The sequence below is a fragment of the Oncorhynchus clarkii genome, chromosome 18, assembly GCF_045791955.1.
Source record: "Oncorhynchus clarkii lewisi isolate Uvic-CL-2024 chromosome 18, UVic_Ocla_1.0, whole genome shotgun sequence".
NCBI classification, from domain to species: domain Eukaryota; kingdom Metazoa; phylum Chordata; class Actinopteri; order Salmoniformes; family Salmonidae; genus Oncorhynchus; species Oncorhynchus clarkii.
The window spans coordinates 51,235,245-51,255,777 of NC_092164.1; the positions used below are offsets into that span (position 1 = coordinate 51,235,245).

The 20,533-nt window shown below is 49.3% G+C and overlaps 1 protein-coding gene across 50 annotated transcripts in view; it reads right to left on the reverse strand.

Annotated features, from left to right (window-relative positions):
- Positions 1 to 20,533, reverse strand: part of LOC139373654 (cytoplasmic linker associated protein 2) — an 81,791-nt gene that overhangs the window by 17,869 nt on the left and 43,389 nt on the right. For 3 of the 50 annotated variants that reach the window (XM_071114423.1, XM_071114432.1, XM_071114450.1), the window contains 20 exons: positions 20,453 to 20,512; positions 20,263 to 20,340; positions 19,903 to 20,070; positions 19,429 to 19,469; positions 18,560 to 18,709; positions 18,055 to 18,078; positions 17,574 to 17,591; positions 17,236 to 17,334; positions 16,808 to 16,834; positions 15,483 to 15,509; positions 14,166 to 14,330; positions 13,433 to 13,477; positions 11,862 to 11,969; positions 11,382 to 11,444; positions 9,055 to 9,161; positions 8,816 to 8,839; positions 4,690 to 4,845; positions 4,157 to 4,248; positions 3,956 to 4,019; positions 3,142 to 3,204 (listed from right to left, as the gene is read on the reverse strand). In XM_071114423.1, the coding sequence (XP_070970524.1) occupies positions 3,142 to 3,204; positions 3,956 to 4,019; positions 4,157 to 4,248; positions 4,690 to 4,845; positions 8,816 to 8,839; positions 9,055 to 9,161; positions 11,382 to 11,444; positions 11,862 to 11,969; positions 13,433 to 13,477; positions 14,166 to 14,330; positions 15,483 to 15,509; positions 16,808 to 16,834; positions 17,236 to 17,334; positions 17,574 to 17,591; positions 18,055 to 18,078; positions 18,560 to 18,709; positions 19,429 to 19,469; positions 19,903 to 20,070; positions 20,263 to 20,340; positions 20,453 to 20,512 (1,579 nt within the window). Of the gene's footprint in view, positions 1 to 3,141; positions 3,205 to 3,955; positions 4,020 to 4,156; positions 4,249 to 4,689; positions 4,846 to 8,815; positions 8,840 to 9,054; positions 9,162 to 11,381; positions 11,445 to 11,861; positions 11,970 to 13,432; positions 13,478 to 14,165; positions 14,331 to 15,482; positions 15,510 to 16,807; positions 16,835 to 17,235; positions 17,335 to 17,573; positions 17,592 to 18,054; positions 18,079 to 18,559; positions 18,710 to 19,428; positions 19,470 to 19,902; positions 20,161 to 20,262; positions 20,341 to 20,452; positions 20,513 to 20,533 lie in introns of all 50 variants that reach the window. The other 47 variants (XM_071114406.1, XM_071114418.1, XM_071114445.1 and 44 more) reach the window with 44 other exon arrangements.

Here is a 20,533-nt window from a genome sequence, read left to right on the forward strand (position 1 = left end):
ACCACTAGCCAGATTAATCAATGAATTCAAGATTAGTCTCCAATCAGAGTACCAGGTTAGTGTCACAACCACACAAGCGTTAATCAAACGTTAATTGAACGTAAAATAAACGTTGTCTAGACTTACTCTCTACAGAGAGTTCCAGAGGAGAGGCATGGAGGGGAGAGAAACATACAACAGTTAGCATCCTGGGAAGCACACACACACACTAGGGTGACCACATGTCCCAGATTGTGTGGGACAGACCCGCATTTTGTCCCTTTGTCCCTCATCCAAACAATCATGTCCCGTATTTTATCAACAACTTCAATCACCACAAACGTTAGATTTGTCCGGTATTTCAGTCAGACATTCCGACCGGTCTCTTGCAGTCACGTTGCGCTTATGAAAAGACAGGCCTATATATTAAAAGGATGTGGTAGTGGTGATGTTAAACACTTCTTAAATCATTGTTGAGATCTGATATTCTGTGCAGTGCAAGACGAGACGTAGGCCAATGCCAATGTAATATTTTTATATTTTCAGTGGTATTGTTAATTAACAAACACGCCCCCATAATTTTTGGGGGAATTAAAAACAGGTTCAGCCCCTGGTTCGACTGTGATTTTGCAGAGTTACTCCATCTCAAGAATTGCATTTAGCAAAAGGCTCGGCACACGCATACTCAGGCTGACTGGCTCTTGTTCAGGCAAATGAGAAATAAGTGCAGTCAGGCTATCCGGAAGGCCAAAGTTAGTTACTTTAAGGAACAGTTCTCTCTGTGTGTCTAAGTCATTAAGTCAGGATTCCTATTTGACTCAGCCATGCCTCCTAGCCCCGATGCGCCTCCCTCTTTTTCCCCTGCCCCGCTACAAGGTTTCTCCCTACAGGTAGTCACTGAGTCCGAGGTGCTAAAGGAGCTCCTGAAACTTGACCCCCCCAAAAAACATCTGGGTCAGATGATTTAGACTCTTTATTCTTTAAGGTTGCTGCCCCCATTATCACCAAGCCTATGGCCGACCCTTTTAACCTCCCTTCCCATTGCTTGGAAGGCAGCCACGGTTCGTCCTTTATTTAAAGGGGGAGATCAAGCTGATCCTAACTGTTATAGGCCTATTTCTATTATGCCTTGTTTATCAAAAGTGTTGGAAAAACTTGTCAATAATCAACTGACTGGCTTTCTTGATGTCTGTAGTGTTCTCTCTGGTATGCAATCTGGTTTCCGCTCAGGTTATGCATGTGTCACTGCAACCTTAAAAGGTCCTCAATTATGTCACCATTGCCCTTGATTCTAAGCAATGTTGTGCTGCTATTTTTATTGACTTGGCCAAAGCTTTTGATACGATAGACTATTCCATTCTTGTGGGCCGGGTAAGGAGTATTGATGTCTCTGAGGGGTCTTCGGCCTGGTTTGCTAACTACCTCCCCTCAAAGAGTGCAGTGTATAAAGTCAGAAATTCTGCTGTCTCAGCCACTGCTCGTCACCAAGGGAGTACCCCAAGGCTCAATCCTAGGCCCCACATTCTTCTCAATTTACATCAACATAGCTCAGGCAGTAGGAAGCTCTCTCATCCATTTATATGCAGATGATACAGTCTTACACTCAGCTGGCCCCTCCCGGGATTTTGTGTTACACGCTCTACAAAGCTTTCTTAGTGTCCAGCAAGCTCTCTCTGCCCTTAATCTTGTTCTGAACACCTCCAAAACAAAGGTCATGTGGTTTGGTAAGAAGAATGTCCCTCTCCCCACAGGTGTGATTACTGCCTTTGAGGGTATAGAGCTTGAGGTAGTCACCTCATAAAAGTACTTGGGAGTATGGCTAGACGGTACACTGTCCTTCTCTCAGCACATATCAAAGCTGCAGGCTAAAGTTAAATCTAGACTTGGTTTCCTCTATTGTAATCGCTCCTCTTTCACCCCCAGCTGCCAAATCAACCCTGATTCAGATGACCATCCTACCCATGCTAGATTACAGAGACATCATTTATAGATCGGCAGGTAAGGGTGCTCTCGAACGGCTAGATGTTCTTTATCATTCGGCCATCAGATTTGCCACCAATGCTCCTTATAGGATGCATCACTGCACTCTATAATCCACTATAAACTGGTCATCTCTGTATACCCATTGCAAAACCCACTGGTTGATACTTATTTATAAAACCTTCTTAGGCCTCACTCCCACCTATCTGAGATATCTACTGTAGCCCTCATTGCTCCACATTCAACACCTGCTCTGGCAGTCACATTCTGTTAAAGGTCCCCAAAGCACACACATCCCTGGGTCGCTCCTCTTTTCAGTTCGCCGCAGCTAACGACTTTTTAAAAATCCCCTTCCCCGCAGGAGTCCTTTTGCTAGGCCGTCTTTACTTATTTGCCTGGTTAAATAAAGGTTTAATTAAAATAAAATCGTAAATCAATGACATTTTTAAATCCTTTCGGTACAAATTCCAGTTAAACTTGGAGGACAGTTACGCTTCACTACTTACAACCATCTCCCTTCTGATGAAGAGCTACAATAGTAAACAGCCGTATTACACTGAAAGATAAGGTCTCCATGCTCATTAGTTTCTCATGAAACATATTTGCTGCTTCTTCACTCAATCCCGTAAAAAAAAAAGTCTTCATTCCTAACTGTTTTACATTCTGAGACCAACCAGAAATGTTCTCTTGGCCAAATATTCCCAGATTTTCATAAAACAGCCACAAGTGGTCTCTCCTTTCTGCATCACCACATTTAATGTGAGGAAAAATAATAGACTAGGGGTGGCTGGTGTGCTTAAATTAGTTAGTTCAGTGCAACAAAATGACATAGTCTACACTGTCCCACAAAATCATCCTGTGGTCACGCATTTGGGTATTTTAAATGTGGTCACCCTAACACACACACACTCATGCGTACCCACCCACCCACCCACCCACCCTCTCATCACATGCGCACACAGATATGTGTTCAGTGCACACAAGGTGCTTCCCGACTGAAGTCAGAGTACCTCTGAACTGAAACAGGTGGTATTGTGCATTAATATCAATGTGATGCACTGTGAAGATAAGGACTACACTACAGCCCTCTTATAAGAACCACACCTGGTTCTTATAAGAGTTCCTCTGTCTCTACACACAGAAGAGAAGGAGAGAAAGAGAGTGTGTGACAGTGAGGTGTACCTTGAAGGAGGCTGAGCTTATACCGGATTCTGCCGTTCCATAGACCCTAGATCCGGATTCTCGCTGAAAGTCACAACCGGTACCGTCAGACGAGGGGCATGACGAGGGGTTGGGGCGGCAGGGGAGCACACTAAGTGGTGTACGGAGAGCGGGTGGGGGAAGACACTCCAAACGCCGGCAGGAGGAGGGGATGGGGAGTGGCGTTAGAGGGGAGCGGGGGAACCCTAGCGGGCGGGGTTAGTGAGAAAGAAAGAGGCGGGGGAAGGGGGGATGCTGTAAAAATGGCATGTGTGTGTGGTCAGTGTGTGTGTGTGTGTGTGTGGTCAGTGTGTGTGTGTAATCTTATATAGACCACGCAGGGAAAAAGAGGGAAGGAGTTGCAGTGGACGCGGTGAGCACAACCAGCGGATTGGCTAACGAACAGTGAGAGAGCAATCCCATTGGCTAGCGGAGAGTGTGAGGTCACACGCAGACTCAGGCGTAGCATGCCGTTAGAAACCAGTCAGTTACCGCCTCACGCAGCACATGCCTGTGTGTGTGTGCATTACTTTTTATCTGATTATGAGTCTCAGTATGTCTGTGTATTTATGTTTCCGTGAGAACAAATGTGTTTGCAGAACCTAGTTTTGTAAGTGTCGTTTCGGCAGAATCCGGTATCCAATATAAACACAGGTGTGTGTGTGTGTGTGTGTGTGTATATATATATATATACACACACTATGTGTTTAAGGTGTCAGTGGATTGTGTGTGTGTGTATACACGTGCGTGTGTGTGTGTGTGTGTGTGTGTGTGGTAGCTGTGCATGCATCCATACCTTACTATGGGGGTCTGCAAACATTCTGGTGAAGATCTCGCACAACCTCTTCAACTCCACACGACTGTGGACAAACACACACACAATTATACAAAGGTGAATACACCTATGGTAGCATGTATTGCATCAGATAAACAGCGTCTCTGTTCGAATAGTCCCTGAAAGGCTTCCAGGTGAAACGGTGCGTTGTGATAGGCTGACCTGAGGGTGCGTTGGTTCTTCAGTAGAGCCTGTAGACCCAGCAGTCCCTCCTTCCTCTCCGACCAGTTGGCACTGGCACAGCGGTTCAACACCTGGGGCACAAAGGGTTAAAGGACATTTAGACTGGGCGGCAGGTAGCTTAGCGGTTAGAGAAGCAAGCCACCAACCAAAGGTTTGCCAGTGAGCCGGCAACCAGAGGGTTGCTGGTATCAAATCGTAGATGCTGTTGTGCCCTTGAGCAATGCACTTAACCCCCCACAACAACTGCTCTAAGGCGCCCAGTGTGGCAGCCCCCTGCTCCAACCTGTATGTCTCTTTCAGAGGGTTCAGATAAAGAATTAACATTTTGACTGTGTACAATTGATTAATAATTGTAATCTTAAAATGCCTGGAACTATTGAATCTTCAGCCAGGAATCCACAAGGCATTGGGGAATATGTGAACTGAAGTGCTTGAAGTGATTGAAATAACGGTTCGTGTAATTTGCATATGGTGCCATCAATGACTAATCCAAAATCTGTGTTGTTTCTGACCTCGGCCACGTCCTCAGTCTGTCTCATGTACGTTGGGATGGCTCCTCCATTCCTGGAGCTGTAGGAGCGCTCTGAGCAGGCGCTGGACGCATCACTGTTAGCATCATCATCCGAATACATCCCATAGTTCTCATAGCGCCGCCGCGCTGGCTTCTTCTACAGGGGGAGGAGATAGACAAAAAGAGAGAGAGCGACAGAGAGAGCGACAGAGAGAGAGAAAGCGACACAGAGAGAGAGCGACAGAGAGCGACAGAGAAAGAGAGAGCGACAGAGAGCGAGCGCGACAGAGAAAGCGACAGCGACAGAGAGAAAGCGACAGCGACAGAGAGAGAGAAAGCGACAGCGACAGAGAGAGAGAAAGCGACAGAGAGAGAGAGCGACAGAGAGTGACAGAGAGAGCGACAGAGAGCGACAGAGAGCGAGAGCGACAGAGAAAGAAAAAGCGACAGAGAGAACGCGACAGCGACAGAGAGAAAGCGACAGCGACAGAGAGAACGCGACAGCGACCGAGAGAACGCGACAGAGAGAAAGCGACAGCGACAGAGAGAAAGCGACAGAGAGAACGCGACAGAGAGAACGCGACAGCGACAGAGAGAAAGCGACAGCGACAGAGAAAAAGCGACAGAGAAAGCGACAGCGACAGAGAGAAAGCGACAGAGAGAAAGCGACAGAGAGAAAGCGACAGAGAGAACGCGACAGCGACAGAGAGAACGCGACAGAGAGAACGCGACAGCGACAGAGAGAACGCGACAGCGACAGAGAGAATGCGACAGAGAGAAAGCGAAAGAGAGAAAGCGACAGCGACAGAGAGAAAGAGAGCGACAGAGAGCGACAGAGAGAGCGAGAGCGACAGAGAGAGCGAGAGCGACAGAGAGAGAGAGCGAGCGACAGAGAGAGAGAGAGAGAGAGCGACAAAGAGAGAGAGCGACAGAGAGAGAGAGAGCGACAGAGAGAGAGAGAGCGACAGAGAGAGAGAGAGCGACAGAGAGAGAGAGAGCGACAGAGAGAGCGACAGAGAGAGAGAAAGCGACGGAGAGAGCGACGGAGAGAGAGAGAGCGACAGAGAGAGAGAGCGACAGAGAGTGACAGAGAGAGAGCGACAGAGAGAGAGCGCGACAGAGAGAGAGCGCGACAGAGAGAGAGCGCGACAGAGAGCGAGAGCGACAGAAAAAGCGACAGAGAAAGAGAGCGACAGAGAGAGAGAGCGACAGAGAGCGCGACAGAGAGAGAGAGAGCGACAGAGAGAGAGAGAGCGACAGAGAGAGAGAGAGAGCGACAGAGAGAGAGAGAGAGAGCGACAGAGAGAGAGCGAGAGAGCGACAGAGAGAGAGCGAGAGAGCGACAGAGAGCGAGAGAGCGACAGAGAGCGAGAGAGCGACAGAGAGCGAGAGAGCGACAGAGAGAGAGAGAGCGACAGAGAGAGAGAGAGCGACATAGAGAGAGAGAGCGACAGAGAGAGAGAGCGACAGAGAGAGAGAGCGACAGAGAGAGAGAGCGACAGAGAGAGAGAGAGAGACAGAGAGAGAGCGACAGAGAGAGAGAGAGCGACAGAGAGAGAGAGAGCGACAGAGAGAGAGAGAGCGACAGAGAGAGAGAGAACGACAGAGAGAGAGAGAACGACAGAGAGAGAGCGACAGAGAGAGAGCGACAGAGAGAGAGAGAGAGAGAGAGAGCGACAGAGAGAGAGAGCGACAGAGAGAGAGAGCGACAGAGAGAGAGAGCGACAGAGAGAGAGAGCGACAGAAAAAGCGACAGAGAAAGAGAGCGACAGAGAGAGAGCGACAGAGAGAGAGCGACAGAGAGAGAGAGCGACAGAGAGAGAGAGCGACAGAGAGAGAGAGCGACAGAGAGAGAGAGCGACAGAGAGAGAGCGCGACAGAGAGAGAGAGAGCGACAGAGAGAGAGAGAGCGACAGAGAGAGAGAGCGACAGAGAGAGAGAGAGAGCGACAGAGAGAGAGAGAGAGCGACAGAGAGAGAGAGCGACAGAGAGAGAGAGAGCGACAGAGAGAGAGAGAGAGCGACAGAGAGAGAGAGCGACAGAGAGAGAGAGCGACAGAGAGAGAGAGAGCGACAGAGAGAGAGTGAGCGACAGAGAGAGAGTGAGCGACAGAGAGAGAGTGAGCGACAGAGAGAGAGAGAGCGACAGAGAAAGAGAGCGACAGAGCGACAGAGAAAGAGAGCGACAGAGAGCGAGAGCGACAGAGAGAGAGAGCGACAGAGAAAGAGAGCGACAGAGCGACAGAGAAAGAGAGCGACAGAGAGCGAGAGCGACAGAGAGAGAGAGCGACAGAGAAAGAGAGCGACAGAGAAAGAGAGCGACAGAGAAAGAGAGCGACAGAGAAAGAGAGCGACAGCGACAGAGAGAAAGAGAGCGACAGAGACACAGAGAGAGCGAGAGCGACAGAGAGAGCGAGAGCGACAGAGAGAGAGAGCGAGCGACAGAGAGAGAGAGAGAGAGAGCGACAAAGAGAGAGAGCGACAGAGAGAGAGAGAGCGACAGAGAGAGAGAGAGCGACAGAGAGAGAGAGAGCGACAGAGAGAGAGAGAGCGACAGAGAGAGCGACAGAGAGAGAGAAAGCGACGGAGAGAGCGACGGAGAGAGAGAGAGAGCGACAGAGAGTGACAGAGAGAGAGCGACAGAGAGAGAGCGCGACAGAGAGAGAGCGCGACAGAGAGAGAGCGCGACAGAGAGCGAGAGCGACAGAAAAAGCGACAGAGAAAGAGAGCGACAGAGAGAGAGAGCGACAGAGAGCGCGACAGAGAGAGAGAGAGCGACAGAGAGAGAGAGAGCGACAGAGAGAGAGAGAGCGACAGAGAGAGAGAGAGAGAGCGACAGAGAGAGAGAGAGAGCGACAGAGAGAGAGAGAGAGAGCGACAGAGAGAGAGCGAGAGAGCGACAGAGAGCGAGAGAGCGACAGAGAGCGAGAGAGCGACAGAGAGAGAGAGAGCGACAGAGAGAGAGAGCGACAGAGAGAGAGAGCGACAGAGAGAGAGAGCGACAGAGAGAGAGAGCGACAGAGAGAGAGAGAGCGACAGAGAGAGAGAGCGACAGAGAGAGAGAGAGACAGAGAGAGAGCGACAGAGAGAGAGAGAGCGACAGCGACAGAGAGAGAGAGAACGACAGAGAGAGAGCGACAGAGAGAGCGACAGAGAGAGAGCGACAGAGAGAGAGCGACAGAGAGAGAGAGCGACAGAGAGAGAGAGCGACAGAGAGAGAGAGCGACAGAAAAAGCGACAGAGAAAGAGAGCGACAGAGAGAGAGCGACAGAGAGAGAGCGACAGAGAGAGAGAGCGACAGAGAGAGAGAGCGACAGAGAGAGAGAGCGACAGAGAGAGAGCGCGACAGAGAGAGAGCGCGACAGAGAGAGAGAGAGCGACAGAGAGAGAGAGAGCGACAGAGAGAGAGAGCGACAGAGAGAGAGAGCGACAGAGAGAGAGAGAGAGCGACAGAGAGAGAGAGAGAGCGACAGAGAGAGAGAGAGAGCGACAGAGAGAGAGAGCGACAGAGAGAGAGAGAGCGACAGAGAGAGAGAGAGAGCGACAGAGAGAGAGAGAGAGCGACAGAGAGAGAGAGCGACAGAGAGAGAGAGCGACAGAGAGAGAGAGCGACAGAGAGAGAGAGCGACAGAGAGAGAGAGAGCGACAGAGAGAGAGTGAGCGACAGAGAGAGAGTGAGCGACAGAGAGAGAGTGAGCGACAGAGAGAGAGAGAGCGACAGAGAAAGAGAGCGACAGAGCGACAGAGAAAGAGAGCGACAGAGAGCGAGAGCGACAGAGAGAGAGAGCGACAGAGAAAGAGAGCGACAGAGCGACAGAGAAAGAGAGCGACAGAGAGCGAGAGCGACAGAGAGAGAGAGCGACAGAGAAAGAGAGCGACAGAGAAAGAGAGCGACAGAGAAAGAGAGCGACAGAGAAAGAGAGCGACAGAGAGAGAAAGAGCAAGTGAGAAACAGAGAGAGAGAAAGAGTGAGAAACAGACTTTCCCTTTAAGTAACATGTACACATCAAATAACACCTTTCAACCCCACCCACCCACCCACACACCCACCCACACACCCACCCACCCACCCACCCACCCACACACCCACCCACCCACACACACACAGCAGTAGGTAGAGACGCTGACCTTGGATCTCATGTCTCCCAACAGCTGAGAGCGTTAAACAGAGGAGGAACCAGGGGTTAGTCACAACACAGCAGTAAGTGTGCGAGAGTGTCTGTGTACAGTATAAGTGTTTGGATGTGTATATATGAGCTACGAGAGATAGAGAGATGTAAGAGACAGGGAAGGTGAAAGAGGGGGAGAAAGGAGTTGGCATAAATATTGTCTCAGTGTGTGTGTGTGTAATGTGTGTATGTGTGTACCAGGGCATCAGCGAGGGCCTCTTCTACATCAGATCCTGTGTTGAGGATTCTCATGGCGCTGACGGATGAGGACAGACGACTGGACTGACTGATACTGTACCCTGACCCTGGAGAGATGGAGGGATGAGAGAGCCCGAGAGACGCACACATTACAGATGCAGTCAAACACACAAAACTGCAATCCCTTTCACCCTCATCCCATCAGACAACCTCCCCCACCCTCATCCCAACAGACCTCATCCCATCAGACCTCCTCCCTTCCTCCCATCAGACCTCCTCCCTTCCTCCCACCAGACCTCCTCCCTTCCTCCCTTCCTCCCACCAGACCTCCTCCCTTTCTCCCACCCTCCTCCCACCAGACCTCCTCCCTTCCTCATCCCATCAGACCTCCTCCCTTCCTCCCACCCTCCTCCCATCAGACCTCCTCCCTTCCTCCCCCCATCCTCCCTTCCTCATCCCTTCAGACCTCCCTTCCTCATCCCATCAGACCTCCTCCCTCCTCCCACCCTCATCCCATCAGACGACCACCCTTCCTCCCACCCTCATCCCATCAGACCTCCCTTCCACCCAACCTAATCCCATCAGACCTCCTCCCTTCCACCCAACGTCATCCCATCAGACCTCCTCCCTTCCACCAGACCTCCTCCCTTCCACCCAACGTCATCCCATCAGAACTCCTCCCTTCCTCCCACCAGACCTCCTCCCTTCCTCCCACCAGACCTCCTCCCTTCCTCCCACCCTCCTCCCACCAGACCTCCTCCCTTCCTCCCACCAGACCTCCTCCCTTCCTCCCACCAGACCTCCTCCCTTTCTCCCACCCGCCTCCCACCAGACCTCCTCCCTTCCTCATCCCATCAGACCCCCTTCCATTCCTTCCACCCTCATCCCATCAGACGACCGCCAGACCTCCCTTCCACCCAAACTCATCCCATCAGACCTCCTCCCACCAGACCTCCTCCCTTCCTCCCACCAGACCTCCTCCCTTCCTCCCATCAGACCTCCTCCCTTCCTCCTACCCTCATCCCATCAGACGACCGCCCTTCCTCCCACCCTCATCCCACCAGACCTCCTCCCGTCCACCCAACCTAATCCCATCAGACCTCCTCCCTTCCTCATCCCATCAGACCTCCTCCCTTCCACCCAATGTCATCCCATCAGACCTCCTCCCTTCCTCCCACCAGACCTCCTCCCTTCCTCATCCCATCAGACCTCTTCCCTTCCACCCACCAGACCTCCTCCCACCAGACCTCCTCCCTTCCTCATCCCATCAGACCTCCTCCCTTCCACCCAACGTCATCCATCAGACCTCCTCCCATCAGACTCCCTCCCTTCCTCCCATCAGACCTCCTCCCTTCCTCCCACCCTCCTCCCATCAGACCTCCTCCCTTCCTCCCACCAGACCCCCTCACTTCCTCCCACCAGACCTCCTCCCTTCCTCATCCCATCAGACCTCCTCCCTTCCATCCACTCTCATCCCATCAGACAAACGCCCTTCCTCCCACCCTCATGCCATCAGACCTCCTCCCTTCCTCATCCCATCAGACCTCCTCCCTTCCTCATCCCATCAGACCACCTCCCTTCCACTAAACCTCATCCCATCAGACCGCCTCCCATCAGACCTCCTCTCTTCCTCCCACCCTCCTCCCATCAGACCTACTCCCACCAGACCTTATCCCATCAGACCCCCTCCCAATGTCATCCCATCAGACCTCCTCCCTTCCACCCACCAGACCTCATCCCATCAGACCTCCTCCCTTCCACCCACCAGACCTCATCCCATCAGACCTCCTACCTTCCATCCACCATCATCCCATCAGACCTCCTCCCTTCCATCCACCCTCATCCCATCAGATCGCCTCCCTTCCTCCTTCAATACTCCCCCCCTTCCCTACCCACCCTATCCCATAACCCTTCAATACCCCCTCCCCAGCTAGATGGCATGGTGAATAAATTACAAAAATATGACCAAATGACCCCCAAGAGCTGTGACCAAAGCATGATGGGAGTAAATAAACAAACATGGAGGACGCCGTGTCCGTGTTAATGGGAGGCGGGACTAAAATCAGGAAATAGATGAGTGAGAGAACAGAGTAACAAATGCATCCTCAAATGGAGATGGAATGGTTGTCATGGCAACTGAACGGGGTGGAGGAAGCATGCGTTTCCGGCGGAAGCTTGAGGTCCAGGAAGAGAACGAAGGAAAAGAATAACGGAGAAAGAAAGAGCAGATCTAGAAAACGGGGAAAAATAAAAGATGTATGGAGAACGTAAAATAGGAGTCAAGCGGAAGGAGGGAGCAAAAGAGGATAGAGGTACTCATCGTTCACCTGCGGCCCCTAAAGCATCGGCGGTATGGAGAGCTCCAGTGGAGCGAGAGTAGTGCCGCGACGCTGCAACAATGAACCCCACACACACGCAGAGAACCACACACACAAAACAGCCCCCCCATCGTTAGAACTCACACAGTGTGAGAGAAAGAGACCCAGAACCACACAGCAACATGTCAGTGTGTGTGATTAGTAGCCCTCAGAGTCCAGTTCTGCTTCCCTACAGAGTCTGACAGTACTCCATTTCACGAGTCATGTCAGCTAGCCAGTCCAAACGACAGTGGATACAATGTCATCCCCAAAATGACAATCTTGTTGTTAGATCAACTGTACACAAGGTGGTCAGTTTTGTTGTTCCATATTGTTGGCTTGTGTTTTTGTTTTACTATGTGGTATCTATGATGTGTGTGTGTGTGTGTGTGTGTGTACGCGCAAGCTAAGTGCATGTGTGATATCTATGACGTGATGTGTGTTACTCACCCAGGGGTGTAAAGGAGCGTACAGGGCTGGTGTCTCTGCTGCTCTCTCTGCTGGCCTCCCTGCTGCAGCCCTGACTCATACTGGGCCGGGGGATACGACTGCCCCGAGCTACAGTACCATGTTACCAGGGGACGGACGGGGAAGAGGAAAGGAAGAAAGAAAGATAGAAAGCAACAAATAAACAGAGAGAGGACAAAGGAGAGAGAGAGTCATAAGAGTGACACCCTGATAGAGACAGGACTGAAAAAGAGCACAGCTCTACTGGCTCCATGGGTGAGTCTCAGTCTACAGTGGTTTAGAAAGGAAGCCACAGTAGACTGTTGAGACACAGCCCTAGAGAGCTCAGGACTTCTGGGCTCAGAAATAACATGTATATAAACAATTTCAGCACTCACTCACTGACGCACGCACACACAGGCACACACACATAGGCACACACACACACAGGCACACACACAGGCGCACACACACAGGCGCACACACACAGGCGCACACACACAGGCGCACACACACACAGGCACAGCAGGACAGAAGGAGGAAATGAGAAGCAGATGAAAGACCAGGGGTGAGGATCTCTGTTTTCATCCAATAAGCATCAAGCTCATCCTGACTGTTTATTGGCCAGAGCCGGCATCCACACACCAATCAGAGTTAATCACAGAGAACTTATGGGGGAACCAATGAAGCTTCACCGATCCTATGAAGCTTCACCGATCTTATGATGCTTCAGTCATACCTGCGGCCAATTGGTTAGTGGGAAGATGCAAATTGTCTAGGAGAGGGGGTGACCTTGAAAATGTATTGTTAAAACGAGAGGCTGCCTAGATCTTTAACTTAAAGACCCTTGCTCTCTTCCGTCTCAACCATTCTTGTGATTGTGACTTGCCATTGTAATTGTTTGTAAGCTTGTGTAGTCCAAAAGGAATTTATGATCGTATGCTTTATTTATTTATTATATGTTGTTTGTATGCTGTTCTTTGTATGCCATTTTAATATTTGATAATTAACCAATGATATTAGGCCACTCTTGGCCATGATTACAGACACCTGTGTCTTTTGACACTACATAAACGAGTCATCCCGCAGTGTTTGTGATTACACCCTGATGAAGACAGCTTGGCTGTCGAAACGTTGGTAATTACATTTTTGCATCTGAGCTCCTAGAGTGTGCGGCTCTCTTTTATCTTACTTTCAAGTTTTCTACTCCGCTAGCCAGCACCTCGCCTAAATAGGTGTGCGTTTCTTTTTCTTCAAGATAAAAATTGTCACCACGATTATCATGACAACCCATCACCATGGCAACACACAGCCATGCGTTCGGTGGTTAGAGAGGAGGATACTGGAATTTTGAGGCGGCTAGTGACAGCCTGACGGAAGGCTGAAATGGTTTGAGCGAGAGAAATGGAGGGAGATGGAGAGATGAAGATAGAGGGCTAGAGAGTGAAATGGAGGGAGATGGAGAGATGAAGATAGAGGGCTAGAGAGTGAAATGGAGGGACGGAGAAGAGGAAGAGGGAGAGATTGAGGGATGCGGGTGGAGTTGTCAGAGGGACGAGTCGGAGAGTTCTTACCTCCTCTACTTGCGCCGTTGTAGATGGAACTAATACTGGAGGGAGCTAGAGACCAGAGGAAGGAGAGGAAGGAGATGAAGGAGAAGGAAAGAGGGAGTAAAATAGAGGAGGTCAGCTTGAAATTAGTTCTCGCTTTCAAAGTGGTTGGAGAAAGGAATGGACTGATATATGACATCACACAACGATGCGGCGGTAAGGGGAACATGTGATTGGTGGGGATTGATCAAGTTGTTGGAGGCAGACTGCTGTGTGTGAGACCTGTCAATCTCTGGGCCTTACAACAAACAGAAACAGGCCAATGGAGGAGGGAAATGATTTATTGGTTTACCAATAACAAACAAAGATTAAAAAAAACATGCATCCTATCAATGGAGGGAAAAGAGGAGGCTTGGTAACCAGGCAGGTAAGACAAGGGGCTGGGATGGGTCACTATGATGGTGACTGGATGTGTCATCAAGATGAAACCAGGCAGGTAAGACAAGGGGCTGGGATGGGTCACTATGATGGTGACTGGATGTGTCATCAAGATGAAACCAGGCAGGTAAGACAAGGGGCTGGGATGGGTCACTATGATGGTGACTGGATGTGTCATCAAGATGAAACCAGGCAGGTAAGACAAGGGGCTGGGATGGGTCACTATGATGGTGACTGGATGTGTCATCAAGATGAAACCAGGCAGGTAAGACAAGGGGCTGGGATGGGTCACTATGATGGTGACTGGATGTGTACTCACCGACAGACAGGCGTGTAGGGGAGGAGTCTCGTGAGCAGCCCTGGCTGCGGGGGATGCGGCTACGTCTCCCTCCAGCCCCAGCTAGGACCCTCTGGGCTCCAGAACCCAGAGTACTCAGAGCGGTACTGGTCAGGACGCGACCCGGGGAACCACTCCGACTGCCGGCTAGAGAGAGCGGGAGGGAAGAGAGTTAGAGACGCACACAGACCACACACTTGTCATGCGTGGGACCCTATTGTCTAAGGAATAACAACATCAACAACCCCTAACCCCTTCAGTGTCTGCAGCCGACCTGGGTTGAACACATAGGTCAAACACTTGTTTTGGGACTATTATTCCCATTATTTCAATAGTAAATCAAGCTCAACTAAAGTCTGAGAGTATTTGACTGTATTATTGACCCAGGTCTGGTTAGCAGATCAGAAGGAACTAGATGTGTAGGAACATGGTGAATGGGCTCAATGGATTTCAGGGTTAGGGGTTGTTTTCAACCAGATTCAGGGGACCAGCTTTGGCGGCCATCTTGGGACTGTCATCATTTCAGTGGGTCGTTTGCTTATTCCCAAATAATTACATGGAGTACAATATATGTTTTTCATTCCAGTCTCCAATCACCCGGCCCATAATGCATTGTGCTGAATGTCACAGATCTACACATGCCTTTGTGATCTTTTAACTCATGAGACAGAGACGTGAAGAAGTGCTGAAAGTGAAATGTGGACAGAGAGGGTCATGTGACATGAGTGAGACAAACACTGTTTATCACTCAACGGAAACATATCACATCAATCTATTTCACCACACATACGAAGAATACAAACTTACACACTACACAGTCTAGGCTACACAGTCTAGTCTACACACACCACCACAATTGACCTCTAACCGCTAACACCAACTGAATTGGAGCTAACACTTTGTGACTAAGCAAGGAATAGATGGGACTACTCACTTTGTGACTAAGCAAGGAATAGATGGGACTACCCCAGTGTACTACAACTCCACCTCAGAGTGGTCTGTTCTGTCAGAGCATGCTGGTCACATGGCATTCTATCTTCCATGCATCAGAATCACCAATGCATCTCTCTCATCCTATCTGCTCCCTCCTAACAGGTAGACACAGGCCTCAGCTCAGAGCACAAGTAGTCATAAGGCAGGCAGCCATGTTCTGGTTTAAACTACAAGTCCCAGCATGCTTCAGCCAGAGAGGGGGTGGAGCTTTAGGTGACCAGCTTTGTTGAGGGGTGAGAAGAGGTGAGGGGTGAGAGAAGGGATGATTAGGGTGAAGGTAACAGGTAGTACACGTTAGACTCTTACCACCAATGGGGGTAGCAGACTGAGATCCTGCACCAATGAGAAGGCAGGATTGGAGAGGGGAGCGGGGACAGGAACAGGAAGTTAAACCAGATGAATTATGGGTGTTAGAGCACAAAGCACCATGGGAGTTAGAACACAGAGAGTATCATGGGAGCGTTCCGAGGCGAGAGACTGAGAGCAACAATGACCACGCTTCAAACACGGAAATACATGTATCAATTAAATAGAAATAAATATAGAATAAACTATGAATGCTGAGACACAAGGAGCCAGCTGTGATGCTTGATGGAAGAACGGTAGAGCACTGCATGATGGGTAGCCGGTGTGTGATGCAGCAGTATCACTGACGAAGCAAAGCAGCCTCACAATGGAGGAAATAAAAACACCTCAAAGTACAAATGCTCTAACACACACACACACACACACACACACACACACACACACACACACACACACACACACACACACACTGCCAAAACCTGAACTGCCCAACCACAGCTCTCTGTCCCAAAGACATCTCACCATCATTATTAATTGTCTCTTGCTCTCAATCCGTAAGTCTATTGACACACCAGTACGTCAATCTAAGTAACAGAATATATATTTTTTTAAATAGACATCCTTTAGTTTATTCTAGAGATAGATTTCTTGTATGGGCTACGTCTCAATCCGCCGTATCCACCCATGTCAGCCTTCCACATCTGCGGTGGAAAGTGGCCGAGCTGCAGCGGTGTTGTCAGACCATGAGACATCTCACAAAAACTTCTGTAGTGTCAGAACGGTTGTGCCTACAATCTAATGTGGAAAGATAAGACCCTCTGTGGAAAGGGGAGTCCCTCACAAACACAAGTGTCACAGGACTCTCCTGAAAGTAACCCATACAAATGAATGGAAGCATGGAGGTAGTTTTTTGGCAGAAAAAATAAGGGGTTAAATGTGTTGTCTTTTTTGCCATTTATGAATGTGTATTCAATGTGTTACTAAGGGCTATAGCAGTAAAGGCCAAATTCAATATTTTCTCAAATAAAAATGTTTATAAAAATAAATGACACCCCCCCCAACGGCTTTGACTTTGACACTCTTGATTTGAGAGTGCTGCACCAACTTGATTTGCTGAGTTGGCTCGTGTTTTTGTCATGTTTTGGTATTTTTGATTAACTATTGGCAGAACTGGACTTTTCACACCAACCAACACACCACTCTCAGTGATGAGACAACAGAGCATGCAGAGAACACACACACACACACTCTCAACAAACAACGGTGACCATGAGAGCAACATAATGGGTCCATCTACCCCACTGCAACACACACACAGAGAATACCTGGCGTGCAATCTGATTCGTCGGAACCTAAGAGGTATAAAAAACATTTGCAGGAGCTTATTGTCTCTGTGAGGGATACCAGCAGTGACTATAGAAAGAGAGTGTGTATAACTCATCTTATATTCTCTGTGAGGGATACCAGCACTGACTGTAGAAAGAGTGTGTATAACTCATCTTATATTCTCTGTGAGGGATACCAGCAGTGACTATAGCAAGAGAGTGCGTATAACTCATCTTATATTCTCTGTGAGGGATACCAGCAGTGACTATAGAAAGAGTGTGTGTATAACTCATCTTGCAAAAACACACGCACGCTCAAATACACTCAAAGTAATACGGCAGTGGAAGATTGTGTGTATGTGAGGGATGTGGTATTTGAGGCTCAGAAACTGTGTGAACGTGTTGTGCGTGTGTGTGCTGCTTCTTACGTTGTGACTGGGACACCATCTTGGTGCGGGTGCGTCCCCGGGAGTCCACCTGGCTGACGCTGGTCGCCGTGGTGAGAGGCTGCTTGGTCCTCAGACGACCTGAGGTCAGAGGTCATACTGTTAGATTGGACACTGACTAGACACACACTCATTTTCTCACACACACACTTTCTGAATAGAACAGAGCCCTCCACCCTCCACTACTAAGCAATAAGCACTAGTTTAGAGGTAAGAAGCCCTATGGCTGAATACTACTTGGTCAAAATATAGGTATATAGATAACTAACTACAGGCTACAAGAAACTAGTCTTGAACTACAGTACCTACTACTGTCTTACCATTGACTGACCTGGCCCCTAAAATCAGACAGAGAGGGGGAGGGGTGTGTCATTGGTCAAAGGTCATATAAAGTGATGTAGGGTGTTTAAAGTGAGTGGTTTTTTTGAACGGCGCATTAAATCCCATGTATTATTATTATGTAGCTACGCAGACTAAATATGACTGTTAATAAAATAACATTAAATCCCATGTATTATTATTATGTAGCTACGCAGACTAAATATGACTGTTAATAAAATAACATTAACATCAGAAGTTCTTTCCTTATTTCATAAATGTAATTTGAGAATGAGTGTGAGAGAACAGCCGAACAGCAGAGGGCACCATGGTTACAGACTGGCTGGGGTGACAGAGTTGCTGTCCAGGGCCACCACCCAGAATACACAGGAAGGAGGGATGAAGGGAAGAATGAGGGAAAAAGGAAAAGAATAGCGTGAGGTGTTTCTGAGCGGAGGAGAGTGAAACAGGAGATGATCTTACCATCCATTTTATCAGAGGCATCATCTTTAGTGGCAGAGAGCGAGAGAACAATAATGGTGAAGTGAGAAGGTGAAGAAAAGAGAGAAGAGAAGGAGAGTGGTATAGTGTGTGTTAGTAAGAGAACATAGTTCAAACAGAGAATCATGCAGGAACAACAACTAAAACCCCTAACAAATACACACTGACAGACCATAGCTACACAAACACACAGACATAACACACAGACAGGCAGCAAGCAGACAGACAGGCTAACAGCCCCTCCGACAGAGAAACCTAGGATAGGAGAGAGATGCAGGCAGTGTATTCAGATATCGAGAGGAGTTCAGCCTAGGTCTTGAAAGTAGCAGGAAACCATAATAACACACAGCACGTTGACTGAGAGTGTGTGTGTCGGTTATTGAATGATTAATTGATAGACTGACAGACAGCTGACTGATGTAGACAGATGTCTAAACTGTGTCTGATTGGTTGGTTCGCTGCCAGGTTCGATTGACAGCTGCCTTACCCAATGACGAGTAGGAGCCGGGGGTCAGTCTCCCCGCCCCCACCTGCCCGATGTGCCGCTGCTTAGCAACCGTTGCTGCATTAACATCCACATCGCTACGGGAACGCTGCAGGGAGCCTGGCGACGCCCCGCCCTTATGACCAGCCGGGACTGGGGGGGGGGGGGGGGGGGGATATATACAGACAAACACCACATCACAATGCAAACACCACCACATACTATACAATCACTTGCCTGGACATAAACACATACACACATAATTACACTGAACAAAAATATAAACACAACATGTAAAGTTTTGGTCCCATGTTTCATGAGCTGAAACAAAAGATCCCAGAAATGTTTCATACTCACAAAAAGCTTATTTCTCTCAAATGTTTTGCACAAATTTGTTTACATCCCTGTTAGTGAGCATTTCTCCTTTGCCAAGATAATCCAACCACCTGACAGGTGTGGCATATCAAGAAGCTGATTAAATAGCACGATCATTACACAGGTGCACCTTGTGCTGGGGACAATAAAAGGGCACTTTAAAATGTGAGTATTTCTGTCTGTAATAAAGCCCTTTTGTGCAGAAAACCTCATTCTGATTGGCTGGGCCTGGCTCCCCAGTGGGTGCGCCTCTGTCAAGTCAAGTGAAATACATAGATTAGGGCCTGAAAAATGTAAATTGACTGATTTCCTTATATGAAGAAAAAAAAAAAAAAAAAAAAAAACGAAGAAATTGTTGCGGTTATATTTTTGTTCAGTATAAATGTGTGAATAGACAAACATACACAAATAACGTACACACCACTTGTACAAGATCAGGAATGATATGATCAATACCGGTATTTGTGTGCGTGTGTGTGTGTGTGTTTGTGTTTCACCTCTACCAGGAGCAGCTGACCATTTAGACGACAGAGGACGACTGGGAGAGGTAGAGAGAGAGCGATGTAGAGAGAGCGCGAGAGAGAGAGCGCGAGAGAGAGAGCGCGAGAGAGAGAGCGCGAGAGAGAGCGCGCGAGAGAGAGCTCGAGAGAGAGAGCGCGAGAGAGAGAGCGCGAGAGAGAGAGCGCGAGAGAGAGAGCGCGAGAGAGAGAGCGCGAGAGAGAGAGCGCGAGAGAGAGAGCGCGAGAGAGAGCGCGAGAGAGAGAGCGCGAGAGAGAGCGCGAGAGAGAGCGCGAGAGAGCGCGCGAGAGAGCGAGAGAGAGAGAGAGAGAGAGAGAGAGAGAGAGAGAGAGAGAGAGCGAGAGAGAGAGAGACCAATATTACTTATTGGGTACTTCTGAGCCGCTCCCCCCCAAAAAAACTATTAGGTTAAACACTGCATGGTTAAAAGGTCAGGGGTCAGGGGCCATTACTTGAGGCTCTCCTGTGAAGAGGAAGAGGAGCGGTCACTCTGAGGAAGAGACGCCACGCTCCCGGCATTCCTGAGAGACGACTGGAGGCTCCTCTGATAGGACGGTTCTAACGAGTTGAACAGAGAGTCCGCCTCTCCCGGAAAATGGTTCCTCAGACCCCAGTACGCCCTGAGAGAGGGAGGGGGAGAGAGAGAGGTGTGAGAGAAGGAGATAGTAAGTATGTGTATAGGAAAATGGTTCCTCAGACCCCAGTACGCCCTGAGAGAGGGAGGGGGAGAGAGAGAGGTGTGAGAGAAGGAGATAGTGAGTATGTGTATAGGAAAATGTGTGTGTGTGTATGTGTGTGTGTGTGTGTCTTACTTGCGGGCCTCTACTCTGGCCTCTGCGTCGGCATCTGCAATCCCCTTCTTAATGCTCGCTACCATCACTGCTGTATGTCTGAGAGAGAGACAGACAGAGAAGGTGAACATGTGTACAACACTCAACCAAGATTCCATTCGCATTAAAATGGCCCTATATTTGTCTGTCTGGCTGTGTGTTGAACTCTCACCTCTCCAGAGTCTGGGTCTGCCACTCCTGCAGCAGCAGGTCCAAGAAGTCAAAACATTTCCTGAGGGAGGAAGAAACATCT